This window comes from Falco rusticolus, chromosome 4 (assembly GCF_015220075.1).
Source record: "Falco rusticolus isolate bFalRus1 chromosome 4, bFalRus1.pri, whole genome shotgun sequence".
Classification (NCBI taxonomy): Eukaryota; Metazoa; Chordata; class Aves; order Falconiformes; family Falconidae; genus Falco; species Falco rusticolus.
Genome location: NC_051190.1, coordinates 78605090 through 78628767, shown reverse-complemented (window position 1 = coordinate 78628767; position 23678 = coordinate 78605090). Strand labels below are relative to the sequence as shown.

General features: G+C 38.1%; 1 protein-coding gene across 2 annotated transcripts in view; it reads right to left on the bottom strand.

The window, feature by feature from the left end:
* The window catches only part of GLCCI1 (glucocorticoid induced 1), a 58349-nt gene that overhangs the window by 17561 nt on the left and 17110 nt on the right, over positions 1-23678 (bottom strand). The window contains exons 2-4 of one of the 2 annotated variants that reach the window (XM_037383111.1): positions 19764-19915; positions 10906-10992; positions 2649-2765 (exon numbers count right to left, since the gene is read on the bottom strand). In XM_037383111.1, coding sequence (XP_037239008.1) covers positions 2649-2765; positions 10906-10992; positions 19764-19915 — 356 coding nt within the window. The remainder of the gene's footprint in view (positions 1-2648; positions 2766-10905; positions 10993-19763; positions 19916-23678) is intronic. The other variant, XM_037383112.1, reaches the window with a different exon arrangement.

The window sequence follows — 23678 nt, the reverse complement described above, 5'->3', positions numbered from 1 at the left end:
TTCTCTTTTAGCTGGCTTTAGTGAATGAAAAATAAAGCATTTGTTCTGAACCTTTAATTTCATTAGCTTACAGCTTTTCAGAACTTAAGTTCTTAAATCATTTCAAGTTTAAGAATCATGCATGTAAATAAATACAAGTATGTTTTTCAGAAAAACCTGTTGGGAGCGGAGCTCTCTTACCAACAGGAACCATTCAAAAGCGTGCAGATGCATCTTGCAGTCAACCTCAAAAGCTACCTTGGCAGCAGCTACACAGCATAGATGTACTTATGCTGACAGCCATGAACAACGTTCACGTCCCAATATATGTTCTTTTCTTGTTCAAAGAATCACAGGATGCTTAAGACAAAATCTAGAATTTTTTCTGAGTTCTTGATAGATGAACATTGCCCAATATGCAGCTCCAAAGGCGCACATCACTTGTGTACAGGCATTCTCTGACCTGACAGTGACAGCTTCCCACAATGATTCCAGCACTGAAAACTTTACCAGCCTCATCGGAGAACACCTTCTTGAGAAATCAAAATGTTGCATGAGCCATGACAAAGTGAGCTTCAAGTACTAAAGTGTTCCTTCAAAGCACATGTCCTAGGTGGATTTCAGTCAGCGTCAAAGACTGTGCCACCGTTTACAGTCACAGTAAGAACAGGTACCTGCTACAGCTTACCTTGAAATGGGAAGCAAAACCTTTTTCTATGCAAAATGTAGTGGGATCCTTTGTTATAGAGGCATAAAAGTTTCAGGAAGAATATCAATTTCCTGTGTGTCTTCATCACAAGATTAGGCTTTAACCATGAGGTTTTATCCAAACAGAAGGAGGAAAATAAAGGATAAGCCATCACACCTCAACCTTTTCTTTCTAAAACACTAGCTATTTAAAAAGGCAGTCAGAAAATACACTGACAGAACCAACGCTTCAGGAGTTCACATGGTGGCCTGTTAGTAACATGGGGTCCAAGTTAAGGATCCACTGTACGTAAAATTTAATCAGGACTCAAATGTCTGCAACTGTTAAATGAGACATGATTAACTGCTTTCTACAGTGACTTAAGGTTCACGAAGTCATTGGCTGAACCTCGCCTGAGCTTTAGAACTCATAATTGGGTTTCAATTTCACTGGCAGTTTGTAAAGGCTAGAACAGACACTACATGGGGCATCTTCCATTGTACCCTGCTGAGAATCTGCCTCCATAGTCAGGTAATTTGGCCAGGGAATCTGTCCAAAGCTATTCTTCATGTGTGTCAGCATGTTCATAAGAGGAGAAATACAGATGTACTCAAAGCAGAACTGAATTTTTCTAACTTCATTAACACGAAAGTTACCTGAAAACAAAAACTGTCTTAGCCAGGCTAGTGTTAAAATGATCAGCTGTATTAAAATTTGCCTAAACTCACTCATCACTTTGAAGAATCGGTAATACAACGGGAAACAGAGGCTGTCAGGCTAGGAGCCTGAGCTTAACCTCTCAGAGACGAGGATATCAAACACATACACTGATGGCTAAAAGAAGTCCAGTCATCACAATGCCCATTGGTATAGAACATGAGAATGGTCATCAACATAAACTACACATAATATTTTGCATCTTAAAGATTGCTGAAGCCTGATGGAGGTTTTACTTTAAGTCACAGTGTCTAGAACAAGAACAGGCTGGTGATGATAGCAATTTTTCCATTTAGCGTGATGTAAGCTCTCAAAATACACTGCAATGACTGAAGACATAGCCACTGCAAGTACAAACTCTCATGCTAGAAGAAAGGATCCTTTATTGATAATGATTCTGAACTACGGTAACAACCAAGAGGTCTCTCCTAGATAAAGCCATGTAGAACAAGACTTTTATCCTATAGTGTGACAGTTCCTCTCTAGTCATCGGTCTAGAAAAAAGTCACCAGTTTCACATGCACCACCTTGATTTCAGCTGAGTTTAAATTCAAGGTGAATTATCACTTTCTTTTTAGAAAGTAAACACCACAGTATTGTCTTCCTTGATGTCACATAGAAATTGCCTCTCTGGCCAAGAATTGACCAATAAGTAAAGTATCAGTAAGATTCTTAAAATAGGACAAGGAAATGAGATCTTCCCTCAAAGCTGGTGATACAGGATTGCTGTCTTTTACTGATGAATACGTGGTAAAGTGAATTACAAGTCCGTTCATAACAATCTGTTAGCTTGTTACTTACTGCTTAAAGACTAATTAATTGTTAGGCTGCCAATCCAGACTGCTTAGCCTTGGTACTTTTTATTTATTTTCTATTTTTATTTTTTTAACCAGCTGAGATGAAATTGGGCTGTGAAACTGATAAGCGAATACCTTCCAGAGGAGCAGAGGTTTTTGAAAGCGTACCGCAAAAATTAGACTTGGAAGCAAGTATGTATCCCTGGAAACACGTTCTTATCTGGCCACACTCAGAATTTTTACAGCATCTTGACATATTTTAGTTGCTATCCTGCTTACATTTTCTTTCTTTTATTATATGACAACTATCAGATAAATGTCAGTGAAGATGCAATGGTATCAGGTTGTTAAGCATTTCAGTGCACCACACAAGAAAATAAACAGAAGAAAGATGGGAAGAAACAGCAGGTTTTTCACCCAACCCTGATAAGGTAGGAGGCTGTTAATATAAGCAACTATCTACTTACCTGAGTCTGACTGATTGCTATATGGTTGCCATGGAGAGGTGACTGACGTTCTTTCTCTTTACTGTGACGACTACTCTGCTTACTGCGCTGAAGCTGCTGCCTCAGTTTGGCAATCTGCTGAAAAGAAGTTCAGGTGAAGTGATAATGAGTTATTGAATGGCATATAAAGTGATTCACAGCCATTTTAAGTCCTCTTTGAAAGATTTTACAAGCGCATGGGATTGCCTTCTCTCAAAGCATTAACATTAAAGCTTCTTTCTGCTTATTAGAAGATACTCTCTCCAAAGCATCTGACCTATTCACCAATCTGAACTTAGTCTAGTTACTTAACTTGCTCGTTTACAAACAAGCACTGTAATAACTGATGCAAACAAAAGCAGTCAGAGTAAGAATTTGTAGCAATTTCTAGGCTATAACTGGTTTAAACTGGGGCCTATACCCTACAGTTTAACTTATTTGATCTTAAACCAAACCGATAATTTTCTATGATAATTCATCATAGAAGTGAAGGGCCTTCACAAACTACTGGCAATCAACATCCATTGCTCATCCTGGAGAACTTATTTAATACATTTAATAGCATTTCCCTGCAGGCTAATTATCACAGGTTTTTTCAGGCAGACAGAATTATCTTTTCTGCTGTCTGCTGCAAAGATGTTGAATAAGAAGTTACGTATTTTAAAGGTCAAATACAACTAAAGCTATTATCCATTTGACCTGCTCCTTTAAGAAGAAAACAAAGAATTTCATTTGGGGATTTATTCCTTATTTATGTATTTATAATAAATAACATTAATTTCTCTTGGATAATTTCTAGATGAGAGAGAGCATTTACCTCTATAAGCATTGTCTCAGAAGTTTAGACTGTGTGCAATTTCACACAACAGGTACAGATGGTTCCTTAAGACTGGATAATCTTTTCCTTTGGGTTCCAGCCCCACTATTCCTCATGCTCAGCACGCTAGCTTATAAGGCAGAGCATGCATGGCTCCATTTAATTTTTAACTCAGCTAGCGATACAATTGTTAAAAACCTAAAGAGCAAGTAAGGAGAAGCGAATGCACATGGAATTCATATTTCAAAGAAAAGTAACCTCTCTTTCCAAGTGACAGCTTACAAGCGTACGCACTCCGTGGTTAACTCCAAGTAGCTGGATGTATCACTAGAGCTTCTGCAAAGCAACTCTGTGGTACAGAACCACTTCACATCACTCTTCACAGTCTCAGAGATGAGAGTGCTTGGTGAAGAGGTCTGGATGAGCTCCGCTCCAGGCTGTCAACTTTTTTTGTGGTATTTCTGGTATCACTCCCTAAAGAAGGATCCACCTTTAAGGCTTCATATCAAGTCTTGCCACAGCTCGTTACCCATATTCGGAGAACTGCTAATCAGAAATGGCTGAATACTTTCACCTTTCAGCAACAGACTTCCAAAAGGGTCTGCGTGTAGAATGCATCTAGAAAGACAGAGCCCTAATACGACTGAGTTTCTAACACAGACGAGCTAGATTTACAGAACTGGGAGACTAATCTCTCCATGGAAGGTGCAAGTCAGGTACCATGCTGGAAGAAATTTAAAAGGAATCTGTGGACATACTTTACCTCTACAAAAAAAATATTTTGCCCAGAACTTCCTCATTCTCTCAGTAGGAGTAATGGCAATTAGGAAACCTAGCTCCACAGATAGATGAAAAAGCAAGTAGGTGACTAGTCTGGTAAGTATACCTACTTCTACAAAGATGTAGATCTTACATGAGAATGGGGAGAACAAGGAAATAACCTTCATCTTCCCCTTTAAAAACAGAAGAGAAAAAAGATGCCCAGATCAGAAGGCAGCAGTAGACTAAGATGGCTGGCTACAAGAATAATCAGAAAGCAAGGAGAGCTGTATATGAATCTTTCATTTCTGCTGCCTCTCCTTGATGCTGTGTGCTTCCTCACAGTTAAAAAGTTAAATATCCTATTTTTTTCTTTAAATAAAATCTGGCTTTCTGAGCTTTCCTCAGGAACATGCTATAAAAAAAGATCTATACAATTCCACCTCAGAGATCTGGCTGACTGATTTCTGTCACAAACAGAGAATCTTTGAAAGCATAGCCTCTCACTGTAAAACCTGGAGAGTGAAAGCACTAAATGGGAGAGTGTTGATAGGCTGGTATGTCTCTAGGCTAACCAAAACCTTGAAGTTCTGATACCCTGAAAGGAATCGTGGGCCCCTGGAATCTGAGGTTCTCTAAGCCACCTCAAGAGTATTTTTATTTTGACAGTCAGTAGTTCTTGACAGTAAGAGAAAGAAAAGACTTCTTGTGTCACTGGGGATAAACAGAAAAATGAAAACTTGTTGACGAATCTGACTGTGTATCTGGAGCCGATATAATCGCTGAAGCCAAACACGCCATGCAGTGAAGAAACAGATATGCCTTACCAGATCATCTGTCCTTAGCCCTGAACTTGAAGGGCCCTAGCTTTCCATGATGTGGTAGTTACCATCAGATTAAAAAAAAAAAATGAGAAAGGAAGGATGGGCATATAAAAAGGAATTTTCCATTTTTTATTCATCCTCCAGCACAGAAGACAGAGGCCAGCAGAAAAAATCCAGCTTCAGAGCAGCCACACTAAGCAGGTAGTGCAACCAAGCACACAGACAGAAGAATCCTCCAAACTAAACAATGCTCCATCTCTTCACTGAGATTCACCACTTACTAAAGCTAATCTTTAAATCCCAATAGCTTTTTTCCTTCTACAATATTGTCTTTTTATTGCAATTATCTTCCATCTCAAACTCAAATAAAGCCACTAATACTAACAGAAGAGGTAGCTGTGCTAGCTTCAAAGTTTCTCTTCACCTTCTTCCCCAGCAGCAGAGAAGCACAACCAGAGCATCAAACATAACCAAAGTGAGCTGCAGACAGGTATAAGGTACATTAATCCTAGGAAAACATACAATTTGTGTAGTGAGGGAAGAGTCTGAAATGTATGTTTTGATGGCACCTGTCTTAGCAAGTATCTCAAAGAAACAGCAGATTCTGTCTCTTGGGCACTTGACCAATGCAACCAATACAAGCTAGGGAATTGACTGTGCAAAGAAAACGGTGCAAAGTAAGGGATATCAGGGAAACATCTACTTACTGGAAAATCCAGCCATTACACTGTTGTAAATACATTCTGAAATTTAACTCCATTCAGGGCAGCAATACAGATATTTCATTTAGGAAGACGAGGCAGAAAAGGAATAACGTGCTATGCTGGGGGAAAAAGTGCAGTAAAAAACCACTCCATTTTAACAGGGCAGCTAAGAACAGAAAGGGTTTGGGGTGACCGTTTCCCTCACATGCCCAAGTACTGAGCATGAAGGTGATTGAGGCATACACAATCACATTAAGGAACACATGTAAATCATCACAAAAGATCTAATGTGTATCCTCTAAACCATCAAGCTGCTGAAGACATTAAAGCCTTAGCCTTGCACATATGTGCACCCAGATCCATAAAATGTCACGATTTCAGTATACCAATTCAAATGCTCTCCCTGTCTACCTAGCTTGAAGGTGGGCAGAATAACACAAGTGTCTTCTTAGATGATACAGCTGAAAACACAAAAATTAAAAAATTTAAAAAATCAAGGAACTCCTCAAGGAACAAACACAATTGGAACCCTACTTACATTGTTCAGATACAATTACTTAAAATTATTTTGCTACTTTACAAGGTGTAAACATATATTGTAGTAAATTTCAAAATCTAGCTTTTAATTCATACTTGGCAAGTCCTCTCACGTGACTGTATGGCAGGGGAACACAAGGCACATATCTGTGCGCATTTCAAAAAGATTAAGATGTTTTCAGCCTTTCCTCTTCGAGAGGCTGTTCCCTGCAATATTTGTTAACATATCAGAAAGATTCTTTTCTTCATGTACTTTAAAGTTTTATAAAATCAAAAACCAAAACAAGCTGACAAAAACCCCCAAGAAAACACAAAGATCAGTGCATCCTAACAGTAATAAACCTACATCAGGTCATTCAGGGCACGAACTTGCAGTTCAGCCTTGATGGTTTACTGTTATACAACTAACTGTAAGATGACCAAAGATTATTAAACAAACAAGAAGGTGGGAAAAATACCTATATTTTTTGCTTGCTGATTAATTTTACAGCTAAAAGTATACTTGAAATAAACATGAATCTTGTCTACACCACTTGTAATATTCATGCAGTCTAATACAACTAATGGCACAAACCTGAGAAATAAGCAAACTGGTTTGGTTCTTTACAACACTGGAATAATCTGAGTATCCTGATAGTTTTTCATTTGAAGAGACCTAGGTCTGCAGACTACTAATACGAAGGAACACGTCACATCTCAGCATTCCTGTCCAAACGCTCATTAATATTTACCAGTCAATAGGTTGTATTGGCCACATATACATACATCAGGCTACACAACATGGTAACTTCCTATTGCTGAACAAGCCACAAACTCCTCATTAATGAGAGCAGATTCTAACTCATTCATGAACCATTTGTTAATAAACAAGTTAACCAGTAGGTCAAAGAGCAAAATAAGCATTAGAAATTCAACCTAAGTCTTTGAATGCAATCTTTCAATTCATATATGAAAGCACATAAAAAGTGCAAGCTCTCATATTTGATTCCCTTTTATTCCAAAGTCCTTTTCAAGTACTCTGTGAGAGCAAAAGGGATCTTCCAGTGGGGTTTGCTGGTGTCAGTGTAACAGATCCAGCATACAGAGGTGCTTAAGAGAAGTGAAAAATCAGCTGTCTGAAATACTCATGTCTTTAAAAACCTACACAAACTGAAAAGTATTTGTTTTAAATCCTGGGGGTTTTCCAGTTCTGAGTACATTCCACTTCAGGGTAAGTTATAACTAAAATTATCCCTATTCAACAGAATTTCAACCTAACTTTCAGGTTGAAAGGGAAAAAAAATACCAGTGGTTCAAATCACTGCTTGGTTTGTGTCCAGTAAAAAGACCAATAGCAATCTTTATCTCCCAATTAAGATGTGTATCTCTTAAAATAATGTTAAAGGAGTCTGGCATTGTCTTAGTTATATTCAAGTTATATTCAAGACTTCTTAAAAACAAGCAGTAGAACTCTTCAGACTGATTAAAAAAAAGGTAAATTTTATTAGGAAGTGATTAAAAAAGCACACTATCATTACAAAGTTCATATTGAGAACTGAGGAGTTTTAAATTTTTCAATAGACCCACTACAATAAAGCAAGCATTGCCTGTTTCACTGTTAGACAGATTCAATCCTGACACTCACCTATTTCAATTCAAGGGCAAAATGATTTTCAACTACCCCAAATGAATTTTTTTTTAATGTGGTAATACAGAATTAATTGCTTGCTTGGGATCTTGAAGTCTATAGATTCGTTTTTAGTTTTTTTAAATGTACATCTTCTAAAAAGAGCTCCCAGTTGTGCTGAATAAATGAATTTAATTGCAATAGCTCTAAAAGTAACCAAGAAAAAAAACACTATTTTTTTTTAAATTTAAAAGTACATTCAATCATCTTTATCAAAAACAATTAAAACTATGCATACAAGTAGTTGGCTAGTTTACAGTATCAACAGAATAAAAAATACATGCTAGAAATCAGTCCGTTAATTGTTGGAACAAGAAAACATGAATCCAAACTGCTAAGACAAGCCAAGGAAACTGTAAACAGCTATCTACTTGTTTACTGTCAGATCTATGGGAGACAATTCCAAATGCTGAGCAGAACAAGTTACCTATGTTACTCATAACAAATGCAGTCGCCCAGGAGAGGTGATACTTTCATTTCCATTATTTAAGCTCTTGCTTTCAGCTACCTATAGCTTTGTCAAGTTTTCTCTGAAGTCTACCATGTAACATATCCAGTTCACCTATCCCCTTCCCATCAGAGATTTCAGTACAAGTATTAAGAGCTGTTTTAAGAATGAGATTAAAATGAAAGGGAGGTGGAAATCATTTTACCATGTTATGCGCTAAAACACATCATGGTAGCTTTTTACCTGGGAAGCTCTGCTGTCCAATGCTCTGGAAGAACGTGCCCCTCTATTCCCTTGGAAAAATCTTTACATTGGGCAAAACTTTAACAAAAATTTCAGTTTGCACAGGGTCAAGAAAGATGTTTGGAACTGACAGCTGCATTTGCAAGTAATTCTGTCCCTAGTGGGCTTTACAGTTTGAATAGAAGTGCCCCAGAGAATTTTTCCTTCCAGAAACTGCAAATTACTGTGGCACAAAGAAACTGAGTGCAGAGATACTGTTGGTATTGAAAAACTCTTAACACCTACCACACAGGCATTAAGTAGCCAGACAGAGAAGTTGGAACAGGACTTACAGGGAGGGAAAGGAAAAAAGAAAGGCATGAAATAGAAGTCAAAAAATGGAGAGAGAGAGAGAGAGAGAGAGAGAGAGAGAGAGAGAGAGAGCACGCAGACAGAAAGCTGAAAAGTACCTGAGTAAGAGCTCAAGTAAGGGAAGATAGGCAAAAACTGGCTGGATAATGCACATAGAATGACACTGGGACTATAAACCTGGGGAACTAGAAAAGGCAAGACAACTGTTGGAGGAAAGGGAAGAACTATCAAATGGAGATGACAAGCGGAGGTTTGGGGGTGAATAACCACTGCAAAATTTGGATAGAAACAATTCCCTTCCACACATCCCATTTTGCCCATTACTGTATTCTATCAGAAAGGAACCATGAGACACATTGGCCCCGCATTTCTTGTATTTCTTTTGTGGTCACTCCATAAAGAAGATGGCAACCCAGCACAATGGATCACTGTTATCAAATGGCAGAGACTTGCTTACATGCTGAAGGTTTCGCTATCACTGACAGCCACAGCCCTGTGGTGAAGAAAAGCTGCTTGCTGCAGAACTTGATAGGGAACTGCCAGAAGACGAGGGACGGTCTCTCAGTTAAAGCAAGCAAGCGTTACCCTGGAAATGCTGATGCTGTTCCTGCCCCTGCTACAATTCCTTTGTGCTGGTAGGTAAAGCCAAAACTTTGCAGACACAAAACTCATTCTGCACTAATTTCCGGTCACTTAATCTGCAATTCTGAGTGCTTCTCCACAGCTGCAGATGAAGTCACCCAGGCACCTGAAGGCCCGTGTACTAATAAATTACCTATGATGGGTTTCGTAACAGGTATTCAATGAGACAGGAATAAACAACCCTCTTTGGATTGACCTCTGTTTAGCCCAGGTCCTCATCTTTAAATATGAGGCTATTGACACCAATGGAATGCAAGATTATTCCATATTTGTCAAATCTGATTTTAAAATTCAAGTAATCAAACTTACATTGCCCTTCTTGACAACTGTTCTTCCTATCACTGGCTGTCTGGAAGAGGACTATATACTGCCAGCAACCTCGTCTCCTCAGGCAACGTATACTTTCTTCTCATTTTTGAATGTCCTTTTAAACATGGAGCCAGGAGAGAGGACACAAAAAGCCCAGAGTATCAGGGAAAAGTGCCATCCCATAAGAACATGCTGCAAGATCCACTTCTTAAAAATAAAGGTGTAGCTCTTGAAGAGGCTGCACCCCTCCTGACAGGGGCATGGAGCTGACTGCAGGTCAGCCCTTAGGTATTGGACAGAGCTAGAGTTACATGAACTCTGAACAGAATGGAGTTTATTGGGACAAAAACTGAAATACTGTCATTTCAGCTTTTACTCTTATCTACTTTCTCATGATGTGAATCCACTTAACTTTTGGTGAGTTCTTTCTATTTGCAATTGTAGTCTACAGAAAAATACATATGATTAAAGAGCATTTCAAGTAATCATACCGTTACTGTATCAACACCTACCCTCCTTCTTCATTTATCAAAGTGATGTTCTCTCTATCTCCGCTGTAAACCTTGAATGACATTTCTAAACAAGAATATGCTAACATACCAACTTATACTTTGCCTGTTTCAGGAGAGCGGTGTTAAAGAACAGAAAACTAGCTAAGGCAACTCTGAAGAGAAAAGTTAGTAAGCAACAACAAGCTGGTTCCACGGCACTCACTCTGGCCACTCCTTCACAGCCAATACTGTGTAGTAGGCAGGGAGGAAATCCAACAGGCATAAAATAACAACCACTCTTAAAACAACTCTTACGTTGGAGGTAAAACCTGTTTCAAAAACAACAGAGCAGAGGGAAAGGGTGCAGTTTCCTGGACTCTAGATAGGAATTAAAAAATGTCTTAAGCATATTAAAACTTGAAAGGCTCCACTGTGCAAAACTTCTCACCTCTTTTAGTTGATCAGCACTTCCCCATGATGCTGAACGCTGATGTGATCTCTTTTCTGCTCCTTCTTCAGCCCAACAGCTAGGTGTCTAGAAGGGAAAAGAAAACCAAAAAAACCTTTTGGCACACATTACTGCTTTACTCTATCTGCAGTGTCAGAGTGCAGGCATTACACGTGAAAATAAACTTCAGGATCTGATAAGCAGCAGTAATAATCTCAATAAATAAAAAGAATATAGAAAACTAAGGCTTCATAAACTTGCATTTACCATGGAGCAGGGCAATGCACGTCACCGAAGAAGGAATCTGAGGCCCGACAATCAAAGAAAACCTTACCTGTCTACTCACATCTGCACTTTGGCATCCATTTCTAGTTTCCACTCAATGGACAGTTTGGAAAACCACCAGGTTAAAAAAAAAAGTTCAAACAGAGACCAAAAGCCAGGATTCACTCCTCCCACCTGTCTTCCTTAATCACTGGGCCAGTTAATCAATTCCTTCTTGCTAAAGCTCACTTGATGCAGAGTTTGATACACTTTTTATTATTTTTGGGACCAACCTACATGAGCAGAACAGTGATGGGTAATCCTTTTCCAGCCCTGTCTGCAAGGCCAGAAGTTTGGACTGTCCTTGGATGCAGGATTTATGAAGTTAAACCCCAAAGACTGAGAAGGGTCTGTAAGCCAGATCTCCCAACTCCTGTGTTTATTTACCACAAGACTACTGGAAAAGTGAGGCTATCCACCAGCATTTCCAAACAAGAGTCACTGGCTGCCAGAGGAGCAATGGGGACATCTAAAATCCATGGACAGTTTGAGGTATGAACCATATAAAACTCAGGTCTACAGACACATATATAAATCTGTGAAAAGAAAAAACAAACAGGCTTTTTTTTTTTCAACAGTTCCTACTAGTATTAGCTGAATCTTTCACAATAAGGCTGCAAGAAATAAAACTGTAACAATGAAAATTATGAGAATTTGGCGGTGAGGTTTTCCAGGGAGGGGACCACTGCTGATACTTCACCACAGGAGACAGGACCCCAGCCCAGCAGGACACATAGGGCCTGGGATCCACCACCCCCTGGGACTTCCTTCTCCTGCATGGAAACCTTGTTCCTCCACAGCTACTCTTGCTTCCTCTCTAGGGTCTAGAAACTTCTGGAGCACCCACACACGTAGCAGACAGTGTTCTGCTCAGGAAGGAGGCTAGGCATCACCCTGGAGAACACCACAAAAACACCTGCAGCTCCTCTCCCTCACTACCCTGCAAAGGGAGGTGGAGGCAGCCCTCCAGCGCCAGCCACCCAAGCCAAGCACACCACACCAGGCACCTTTAAGCACTGAGCTGTAGTTTCAGAGCACAGGCTATACTTTAATAATCATTGCACTGCCATAGTATTAATATGGCCTACTGCCCAGCACCTCACTGCTAAGTGCTAGTACTTCATGTGCCAAGTCACTTTGTGTGCACAGGCCTACATACCCCTCCTGTGTTTTCCACCAGCCCTGCATTTCCCATGTGTTTGGTGAGGATTTTTCTCCATTATTTTTACACCACCAGGAATATTCCACCAAAGGCCCAGCAAGCTGCATGAGCCATTAGAAAGCACAATGGAGAAAAATCAGTAATGAAGTTTTTGCTGCATGTTCCCAGAAAGGGAAAAACAAGTCTTCATAAAAGTTAGGGTTCTGCATATTTATTATATGACTCTCTTTGTGGGGGTCTGCAGAAGAGGCCAGAAGATAATGCAGTTATGAAAAAAAAAATATTAAGAGTGAAGTGTTAAACTAGCTATTTAACATATGGGATTCCCTCAGCCAAGCAACCCATGACTCTCCCCAACCAAAGCACAGCCTCTGCCACAGGCACACCACCTGTGTGTGCATTCGCTTGCTCTGCATTTTAGCAGAGCCATGTTCTAACCAAGTACTTGTTCTTGCAGACTGGGTACTTACCACCTCCCTGAATTCTGCCTCAAAGACATTGTATTGCTTTTGTTTTTTAAACACTGAACTGGCTTGCAGATTTGTGAACAACTAGAGAAAATGGGGAAAACTTGCTCCTTTTTCAAAATCATGGGCTTTCACAATCTATTACAATTTACTTTCCAGTTTAAATTGACTTTCTCTTAAAGTATTTTACTATATCCCAAATACAGCTGAAACCTCATACGAAACCAGAAAAAACATCAATGCAAAGGGAATTCTTCAAAAATTTATCTTCCAAAGAGTGTTTTCTGAGCACAACGCAGCTTCATAGCATGGAGGACTACTCCAGGACAAAGCAGAAACAGGCATTTCAGGTGCTTAAATATTTACCTGTAGTGCAGGAGGGTGTACCAAGGATCACTACAAGCTCACAGCCTTTCAACTACAGCTTAATAACCAGAACAGAGAAGACATGGAGCATCTAAAAAGCCAAAGTGAGTTTCTCAACAAAGAGAAGTAACTGTTACAAAAAACAAAACAAAAAAACCACCCAAAACCAAACCCACAAAATATATGTAGAAAGCAAGAGCTTGCCAGTATTTTTTAATAAGCACAGATATTGATAGCAAAGGCAAAAAACAAACTTATAGCAACACTCTGAAGAACTTCACCAACAGTATTGGTGACTGTTAGCAGAGAGATGGGAATCCTTAAAGCTTATCAAAGTATCAACTCTCTTCCACTCAAATACTATCTCCCTTGAGACAAGGATACATGATTGCTTTTAATCTCTGGTAAATTGAGTCAAGTCCCAGTCTTTCAAAATGTACATAAAAGTATCAGTATAGAGGGGGCATTTCAAAATGTACATAAAAGTATCAGTATAGAGGGGGCATGCTATTTGTGTCCCTCAATTTTATTTGCAGTATTAGATTACAAATACTATATGAGGTCCATAGCACAGTACTGGTCAGGCAATGTTACACTGAAGTGCTATTTATATTCAGATGGAAAGAAGAAAAAAAGGTTAAAAAATAACACAACATAAGCAGTTACTAGATTATTATAGCAAGCAGTCTTCTTCAAACCCTAGAAATTGCTGCTTATAATACACTGTAACCCACATATGACAAAAGTTTCAGGGTTGTAACCTAAAACGCTTACATCCAAGCAAAAGCTTTTTCAAAAAAAAAGGGGGGGCACAAAACCCAAACAAAAGAACTCCACACTTCTTATGTGCAAACAGAAACTCTACTTTTGTAAGTTTAGCTCATGTCTGAGCACCTCATATCTCACAAAGTTTGTAACTTACATCACAAATAAGATGGGGGTATACAGCACCCTTGACATGCCACATTTCATGAAAATTGTTTTCCCCTCTTTATTTACAACTTCTACAGAACAGGCTTATCCATGGAAGCCTTCATTTGAAGCGGCAAGTGTACTTCCCATGTGTTAAACATATTAAAAAAATAATGAAAGTTTAAAAAGTACCTCAGAACTGTATTTGAAGAAAAATTTCTGGATTACAATAAATGAAACCAAAGTTGCTGCACCTCAAGTCAAAAACTGCATTAAGAGAGGTCACAGGCACTATCTGTCAAACTGGTAATATTTCAGAGCCAAAACAAATTTACAGCATCACTTAAATATGAACTGAACTTCATGAAACTGAAGGATTATTCCTGCTACTCTATATTCAGAAACTAAGATTTTAAAAAATTTAGGAGAACCTTGAAAACATTAAGCAACACATGCTACAGTTTCAAGAGGAGGATCGCTGATATTTTGATATGTGAAGGTTCACGGTCCCAGTTTCAGTGGACACAATGCTTAAAGCATGTGCATGGGCTAGGACACGGTGAGAACACCACATCTGGTTGCTCTCTTCAGTCTTAATGTAAATCACAACTACCATTGTTCTAACTCACCCAACCTTACAGAGATTAGCATTTTTTCCAACACGTTTGGTAATTCTGCCTTGCTTTTCCACCCGTGTCAGGGATATACACCTACATTCTTTCCACTTCATTTAGATCAGAATGACTGCATGGAGTATCAACCTACCTAAATCTCAAATAAGACTGAATTACTCCAAATATCTCATATTTTATCGCCAGCTCTTCTCTCTAATTACTGTATCTAGCCTGCATTCCAGACTAACTACACTGGGGGATGGGTGCAAAGATTAAGGACATAAATCCATGTTTTACAGGGGAAGCAATAATGTTTTTTAAGAACTGCCACATTTAAAAGAAACGCAACGGCAGCACTAGAAGATAAAGTCTGATGACTTTTCAGATGTTTCTGAAGTATTCAAAGGCCCTGCAGAAATTTTACAGAAAGAAATAGCCTAAAGAGTTAGAGGTTAATTTGACTATAGGTGATGACTCCTTTTAAACATCAGACAGGCTAAGAAAAGTTAAGAACAATAAATTCATTGTTCTATGATGTGGTATCTCTTCCTCTTTGTCCCCTCCGTCCGAAGTGCATCATTAAAATATCCCATGAAAGCAACGATAACTAATACACCAATGAAAGAGCTTCATGTAATTGAGCCTCCTGGTTTATAATCTTAATTTTTAGGCAACAAAATTTCTACCCAAAATAAAACATTACTCAGGTGACTAATGACAGCCAACTACACTAAAGCCTTGACCCACACACAAGAAGAATAAAAACATACTTTAGCCAAGCATTCCAGTTTAATAGCTCTGCATTATTCTTTAGCTTAGAGAAAAGTAAAAATGCTGAAAGGCATTTTGCAAACTTTCTTCATTTCCATTCGTATAATACATACTTGCCATATACAATGAAAAAGGCATATCCAGGCATATTGGAATCCAGTTTAAGTTGTCAATGGGGAGTGGGGCGGGGGAGATCACTGATCCATACTCCACTTGGTCATTTGTTCTTTTCTTATTATTTGGATTGAGAAAGATTACATAGATGAACTTTAAATGGCAGTATCTTCGTTATGACATTAACATCATATGTTTATCCCTAACCTCACCTTCTTTTCAATTTTATAAATACCTTTTAAACTATTTAGTTACTGCCAAATAATTACATTAATAACCTATTACTATTATCCAAATATTTCTGAAGATTCTGAGGTTAGGCATAACCATTTAACATTGAATTATTCCTTAGACTAAGAAGGGGAAAATACTTACATGTAGAATATGAAGGAGAAGTATACAAATTTGCTTCACCAGTGCTCCCAAGAGAGATGGAAAAAAGAGGGAAAGAAGCTATACTGTGTTTTAAATGGCCTTAACCAAAAGTTCAAATTTTACTGAAAAGGAGAGGGAAGCATCACAAAGGAGGAACCTGGGAAGGGGATCACAAAGTACATCAACGCGTATAACTTCCTATAATAGTAAAGTAAGTTTCCCTGCATTTCTGAAATCCTTAAAATGCTACTAAAAAAAATGGTGTACCTTTGATTATCCAAAACTTGCTAAAGATCAACTAGTTTTATGCATATGCACACATACACACGTGAACTTAAACACATGCAGAATTCTGAGAAATCTGGAATTGTATAAATGTCTCAGTGCAGACTGTCATAATATATTTTGCCAAAAGCAAACAGTAGTTCTCTTCAATGTTTTCAGTCTGAACACTTGAGGTGGTTAAGAGGGACACAGAAATATGAACTATAGTTCCTACTCTCCAAGATGCAACAGAAGCTAAAACAAACAAAATTCCATTTCCTCTGTTTAAGTAATAAGATATTATCGAACTCTTTTTCAAAAATCCTGGTTTAATTTTAGAGAAAGAAGAAACATTTGATTCATGTGCACTCTGTAGGTTCAAAGAACTTAAGTGGGAAACAAGGACTTGGAAAAAACTCATTAAAGGTTCATCTGATCCCAGTGAAGACCAGAATCTGACACCATTTTTTTTTTAATACAAGAATTCTAAGAAACTTGGAACAGCTATAATCACCACTTCCACACAACTGCACCAAATTTGCATTTAAATTAATGTTTAATTAGGGACAGAAAGTACCCTTGAAAGAGGAATAATTATTCCACCTACAATGTAAGTTATACTGACAGTACTGTTCATGAGTTTAGAAGTAAAACAAGATAATTTATTCTACAATGAAACATGCTCACACAAAAAAATCGGTTTATTGATTTTCATTATCTTGTTTTTATTTATTTTGTTTATCTTCCACTTGGCTAAACTAGCAAGTATTATTATTTTTACCTACTATAAATTATATGAACTCCCAGGAGCTAAACTGTTAGTTAGCCAACAAGCATGAAGTGGCAGAAGTACTTATGCTGGTGCTCGGGCAAAGAGCAAGGTTTTAATTTAATTTAACTTAATTTGCCAGACATGCATCCTATCAAAACTTGGAACTCATCTTTAGTTTTGAAATTAGACATATTTCAAACTATGCAGAGCTCCAACAGCAAAAAAAAAAAACCAACCATGCAACCAAAACATAACCCAAGTCAGTATTGTATGATCATCTACAAGTCTTCTCAGCAAACATTTAAGAAAAAAAAGGAATCTGCTGTGCCAATCACTATGCTTGTTACATTTTACATATTCATATAGACCCGTGTAGTCAAGACATAAGTTTTTCAACTCAAACACTGCAAAATGCTTGATTTTTGCATAATTTGAATAAAAAGACAGCTAATACAATTCCTTGTTAGAAGATATCCACAAAAATTCAAAGCATGAAACTTCCCTACCCTTATCCCTTTGAAACAATACTTGCAATGACAACAGTACTGCCTTTCCTCTCTGTTACATTTGATTATGCTGAAAAGGTGAAACTTTTTTTTTTTCCTTCCTCCCTCAGCTTTGTTTCTGAATGAGGCAAAGGGTGGCAGCCAACGGGTCAAATAACCTAAACACTTGCTTGAGCTCACTAGGAAAGCAACTTTATTGCCAAATGCTTGGAGCACAAATATTTACAGAACAAGTTTGTTTCTCTCTTCTGTAACTACTGAAAAGGTTTGTTGTGAATGTTTAAGTACTCTACATTTTCTATTCATAAGGGTATTTGCAAAGTTTGATATGGATATATGTTTTAAGAGAGGGGTTAAGAAATACATGCTACCAAAAATGTCCTGAATGGAAATTATGGTTTCAAAACAGAAAAAATGTTAAGGCATAGTATTACGAAAGGAAGGCACCTTGGAAGTAAATTCAGGATTAAGGGCTTTTTAAGTAGACCTTTCATGACAGTAAATATGACTGCTGCTTCTTTTTTGCTAAAACTGGCTGGCTGGTTTCAAAATGAATGAGTAGGACATGAAGACAGCATTCTCTAAAAAGGGTCCCACCAGAAGCTATAAAAGTTTCCTTGTTCATTTTTAATCATCAGATTCCCAAATTCATTCAATAGGATTTATGGAACATACAGACAAATTTTATTTTTTTCCCCCTAAGCGTTCTACATTTAAGCCATTCCACATCAGAGGACTTCCTGTGTGACGTTACAGCATATTTTAAAGAGATGTGGAAAATGATTTATACATTCTAACTTGTCCTGAGAAATTCATTATTACACAGAAGACTAAAACCTAGAATCAATTTAAAGAGCTGCTGCATTTGCTCTAACAATGGTGGCAGAATGGGTGACAAGCAGTTGCAAGTCAGTAGAAACTAACCAAAACCTATACACCTAAAAGCGAAGTTTTCTGAAGACAGAAAAATCCTTGATATTTTAAAGGTGTCATATGCATTGGGACAACATAAGCTTCCATTAAAAACAATTCTTAATGCAAAAGACAGTTATAAGCAAAAGGTAGGATGTCATTAAGTATCATTTTTCTTTGCAGGACACCCATGGTAACAATGGACCTGAATCATAGCACAAAAGATAGAAAACTGATTTAACATCCATCCCTACATGGCCTGTAAATTGAAAATGCCACCAAAGATAGATAGTCTCTTCTAGTTTCCAACTGAGTTTAGTATACAAACTCAGATGACTTGCTCCATGCCCTAATAACACTATTGAAAAACCAAGAATTGAACCTCTTTGCTAATAATTTGGGGGTTTTAGAATTATGTATTTTTAACCTGTTTGATAGCGATCATCTTTGTGGGCAACAAGCTCCAACATGAGGAGGAAGCTGGCAAGAAACAATGTTCACCCGTCTTGCCAAAGAGCACTGGAGCACTATGAATGCCACAGCAGCCTACCTGCCAAAGGTTCCAGCTAAGGACAGAGCCCTGAGGAGGATCCAAGGGTATCACAAGGGTATCAGGCCATAAACAATCTCAGTAGCCTTCCCTTTGTAGCTGGTGGTAAGGCTCTTATTCTGATGTCTGGCTTCAAGAGGCAGCTCCTCCACAAAGCATTTCTATTCGTCTTTGTTGCTACCAAGCAGCAGAGGGGACATCTCAAGACCATATTGCATGCACACTCCCAGCTTCTTCTTGATTTCCCCTCTACTGACAAACTGATCAGCTCTTGACAGCAACCACTATCCTCCTCCCCACCCCAAATACACTTGAGACCTACAGATGACCATGATTTAGTAAAATCTTTAGCTTGTCAGCCACTGCTATTAAGGAATCTTTTTTTAAAATAGCACTCAGCACAATTTTGCATATAGCGGCTTCAAAATAAACCAGATACAAGGCTGAGATTGAAATCTGCTTATTTAGCTCCAACAAATCTGTCCACATACAGAAAATTATTTTTAACAACTGTTTTCTAACAACATAAAAATATTACCTGTTGCATACCATGTTACTGAATTGACACTGATTAAAAAAACCCACTACTGTACCCTACTTTTAGAGCTTCGTATTTGTAACAGAACTAAGTGAATCCACATTTCTTCAGAATTAAGTTGAGCTAAGATTCCAAATCAGGTGATAAAAGTATTATCAGGAAGACATCAATTATATGAAACATGTCTGTTGTCTTGTTTTACAGCTTTTACCTGAGTAGATTTATCTTTCATACATGAAGGGTAGTGTACATGGGGATCACGTGGCCACTGTCCTGTGAGGTAAGGTCCTGTTATTGTGTCCAAAGAAGAAGTTCGCCTTATGGTACCAGAAGTTCTGATTTGCTGGGATTTTGGCCTGTCCACTGTAGAAAACCAGAACAAAATCAACAAAAAGTCAGGCTAAATTTGATGTGAAATGTCAAAAGCTAGCTATGACACACAATGGCAAGAACACATCAGAAACCTTTGTCTAAATGCCAAGCTGAAAAGAATGCCATCACATCAAAGCAAGTAACATCAGACAAAGGAGTAAAAAAAAATACAAAAGGGAAAACTTAACAGTTACAGAAAACAACAAAGCTTAAAGTGTTCATATCTGCAAAAAACTGAGCTACTTAAGCAATATATTTTCATCAACAAAAAACATCAAGCAAATTTAAATACAGCGACGAGGCAACTCAGGAAAGCCAGGCATACAGAAATAAAAAATATAAGGAAATATAACACAGTAACAGTATTTGGTTACTTTTGGGGTTTTTTAAAGTCAGTTTGCTTAGCTTTCTAAACACTAAAACACAAATTGTGACAAAAATTAAGTCTTCTTAAGAAGATGCATATCTGATTTCTTGCTCTTGTGTACGTCATTCTGTATTATTTACAAGATCCCAATACAGGCCTTAGCAAGCTGAAAGCGTGTGACTATTTCCCTCTGACACGGCTCAGGTCAAGGCAGCTACCATGTTTGTCTTCACTCATCACTGCGCCTGCAATCTTTGACTCCTCCCTGTATTTCTCTCCCCATACACCTAGATCATGGAACACTTTTTCCTGTATTTCATTTGGAAAGCAGTGAGTAGGGTGATTCATGAGATTGATGTGGGAAAGAACAGTTTTACAGCATGCTCTCTGGATCATCTTACTTTGTCCTTTAGGCAAAATTACTTCACATACTCGTTCTCTAGACTTCACATAAGCCAACCTCAGGCCCTACATTACAACAATCGTCTACTTTACTCATCCCTGCTAAAAGAAGTTTGCAAGTGAGACTACTTTCAAGCTAGTCACATGCTATGCACTGATCTGAGCCACCAAAACCCAACTCACTGCTCAGAACTTGAGAGCAGACCTACTAGCACACTTCTGAGCCCAGACGTGGCCCACTGACCTCTACATGCATTTTCTTTTTGTATACCATCTGGAATTGCTGGATATCAAAAGTCAGGCTCCATCATCAATGTTTTACAAAGCATTCAGCACAATAATTAGGTTATAGCTTGCAATAATACAGCATGCTTATGGTATGATGTATAAACATGATAACATTAAACCAGACCATTTTAGAGAAATTTAGAACTGCTGAAACATATTAGCTGCTCATTAGGTGAAGAGTTCTAAATAATACTGGGAATTGGAAGCATGACAGTGTATAATACTGCCTTTGTTAGAATATAATTGTTTTGACTGCCTTATCTGTAAATCAAATCCCTGCAATTTCAAACAGATCTATCCTCATAGGATTCCAATTGTGACAAATTTACATTTAAGAAATATTTTTGCACTATTAAAAGTAAAGGAGCCTGAAATCCAAAATAAAGGTGACAAATTTTAAACATCAAACCAGTATTTACATTTGCACTGAAACACAAGTGTACCTTAAGGGTGCATGCATACCTACAAAACATTCTTCCAGCCTTCACTGTCATGCTATGGCACAAGGCTACTCTCTCATGTAGCCTGAGTTTTGAAAATTTCTCCAAAGGCTCTGTTCACTAAATATACGTATAACACAGAAAAAACTTATCAGGAATTTGTTAAATATGTAAGTAGCTAAGTATGTTCTTAAAAAAGAACTTTTACAACAAGTTAGACACCATGCAAAGACAAAGTGGTAAAACAATGTCTGAAAATGAGGACATAAGGACTAAGCATACTTTTGCAAACTTTAAATTTAAAAAGCCTGCTGCAAAACAACCCCAACAAAATACAAGCCCAAACCACACAAGTAAAATATATACAACCAGAGATTGAACTAAGGTCAGTGTCTTGTTCTACACTGAGAAGGCAGGCAACTGCAATCCCAACATTAATAACTCAACATAACTCCATTACAACTAACTACCACCAGAAGTTACTACATTTATATTTCTCCATGGCCATCTTGGAAGCAGACTGCAGGACACTGTCAAACCCTAAAGCCAAGAAAAAAAAAGTTCAAGATGCACTCTTGTAAGTCCATACTACTCTTCAGTACTTCTTTGAATTACAGAAAACAAACCACTCCTCAACTGCACAAACCAATCCAAGTTAATGCTAATTTCATGTCAACTCTATTCCATTGTTGTCTGCGCTCCTTCCACCTACTTGGAGCTGGCATGCTCACAGATGTGTGAACCCACCTAGCAGAGTGATTTACTGAGTTAAAGAAAATTAAAATGTACCCTCCAAAAGACATAAATACACGGTTTTCCTCATTACAGGCAGAACTGGCATAATATAATGGGCAGAAACAACCACAGGAGAGCCAGAGGGAACAGGGTTGTAGCAGTGTCGAGGTCTGTTCAGTAGCAATTTCTGCTCTCACCCTTTTATGATATATCCTTAGGTCATAAAAAATAAAAGAGAAAGGATTTGCAAGCATGAAAATTGAAGGAACTTTTTTACAAATTAGCATTTGACAAACTGTCTTGTACAGTAATATACTTAAAGATGACAGGATGCCACAGAGAGCAGCATTGAACTGGACCACAACATTGGTGGCTCAGATCAGCTTAAACAGTTTTCTAAATATTAAAACTGCTCTCAGGATTTCTTTCTTAATTTTGCTTTTCTCACCTCACTACTCCTCCGGTCCAAATCACTTTCTCCAGATGGAAACCTCATGCTCCAGTTTTCTCACAGAAGCAAAAGAAACAAAACAAAACAAAAAGAAGCAGCAAGTACCATCTGACATCTGAAGCATTGCAACAGCTCCTGAAGTTAGCCAACAGACTTCAGCATTCAGAAAGACTTCATCAATAGCCAGAAACTTCTAAAATTACAGACTGATTTTACCCAAGTTTCAGACTATACCTCATCTGACAATATCAAAGTGTATATGAATGGATTTTACTACAGCAGTAAGTCAAAATGATTGTTGTCTTCCTCAGAGATGTGTGACATACCTCACAAGGAGCTCAGCTCTACCTCCAGAACAAGTAAACTTAGCAACACAGCACTTAAGCAACCTGAAAAATTTAGCTAGAAATTACGAAAGCAAGATGTTATGCTCACAGGAAGCCAAAATACCTCATGTGTTATTTTAAATACACCAAGTTTTAATGACATGTATTTAAAGGCTATCGCTACACATTTCCAGATACAAATCATGTTACGCAAAATGACACAAGGGTCCATCTGAATACTACAGCTGGTGAAATTCGGCATGATCCTACCTCCCAGCAGGAATCAACTAAAATAAACTGCATGAAATCATGAAATTATGGTTCTGCATGCTGCATTGAGAGCCAAAAGAATTCTAGTTATACCCCCTAGATTGACAGAAAAAAGGTTTCCATTCCTCTGCCAGCAAAATGTAATAAGGTAAGAGACTAACACATGACAGCTCTTTTGAAAAGGACATAGGGCTCAAACAAAACCATCTGCTACAACTCTAAAATGAAGAGATTGCCTTCCCATCCAACAGAGGCAGCTAACCTGCACATAATCTCAAAGCCATGTTCACAGTCCATTTTAGCTTAAATAATGCTTTCGGCCATGCGTGCAATGAGGAAAATCACCTGCAGCACAAGAGCAAAATTGACAGCTAGCATTGGTACCATTATAAAAACTGCTTCAGCTAAATCCACCAGAGCTCATCTGTCAGCATCTTTTCTTCACATCTCTCTTTCAGCCGTTAGCAGATGCAGT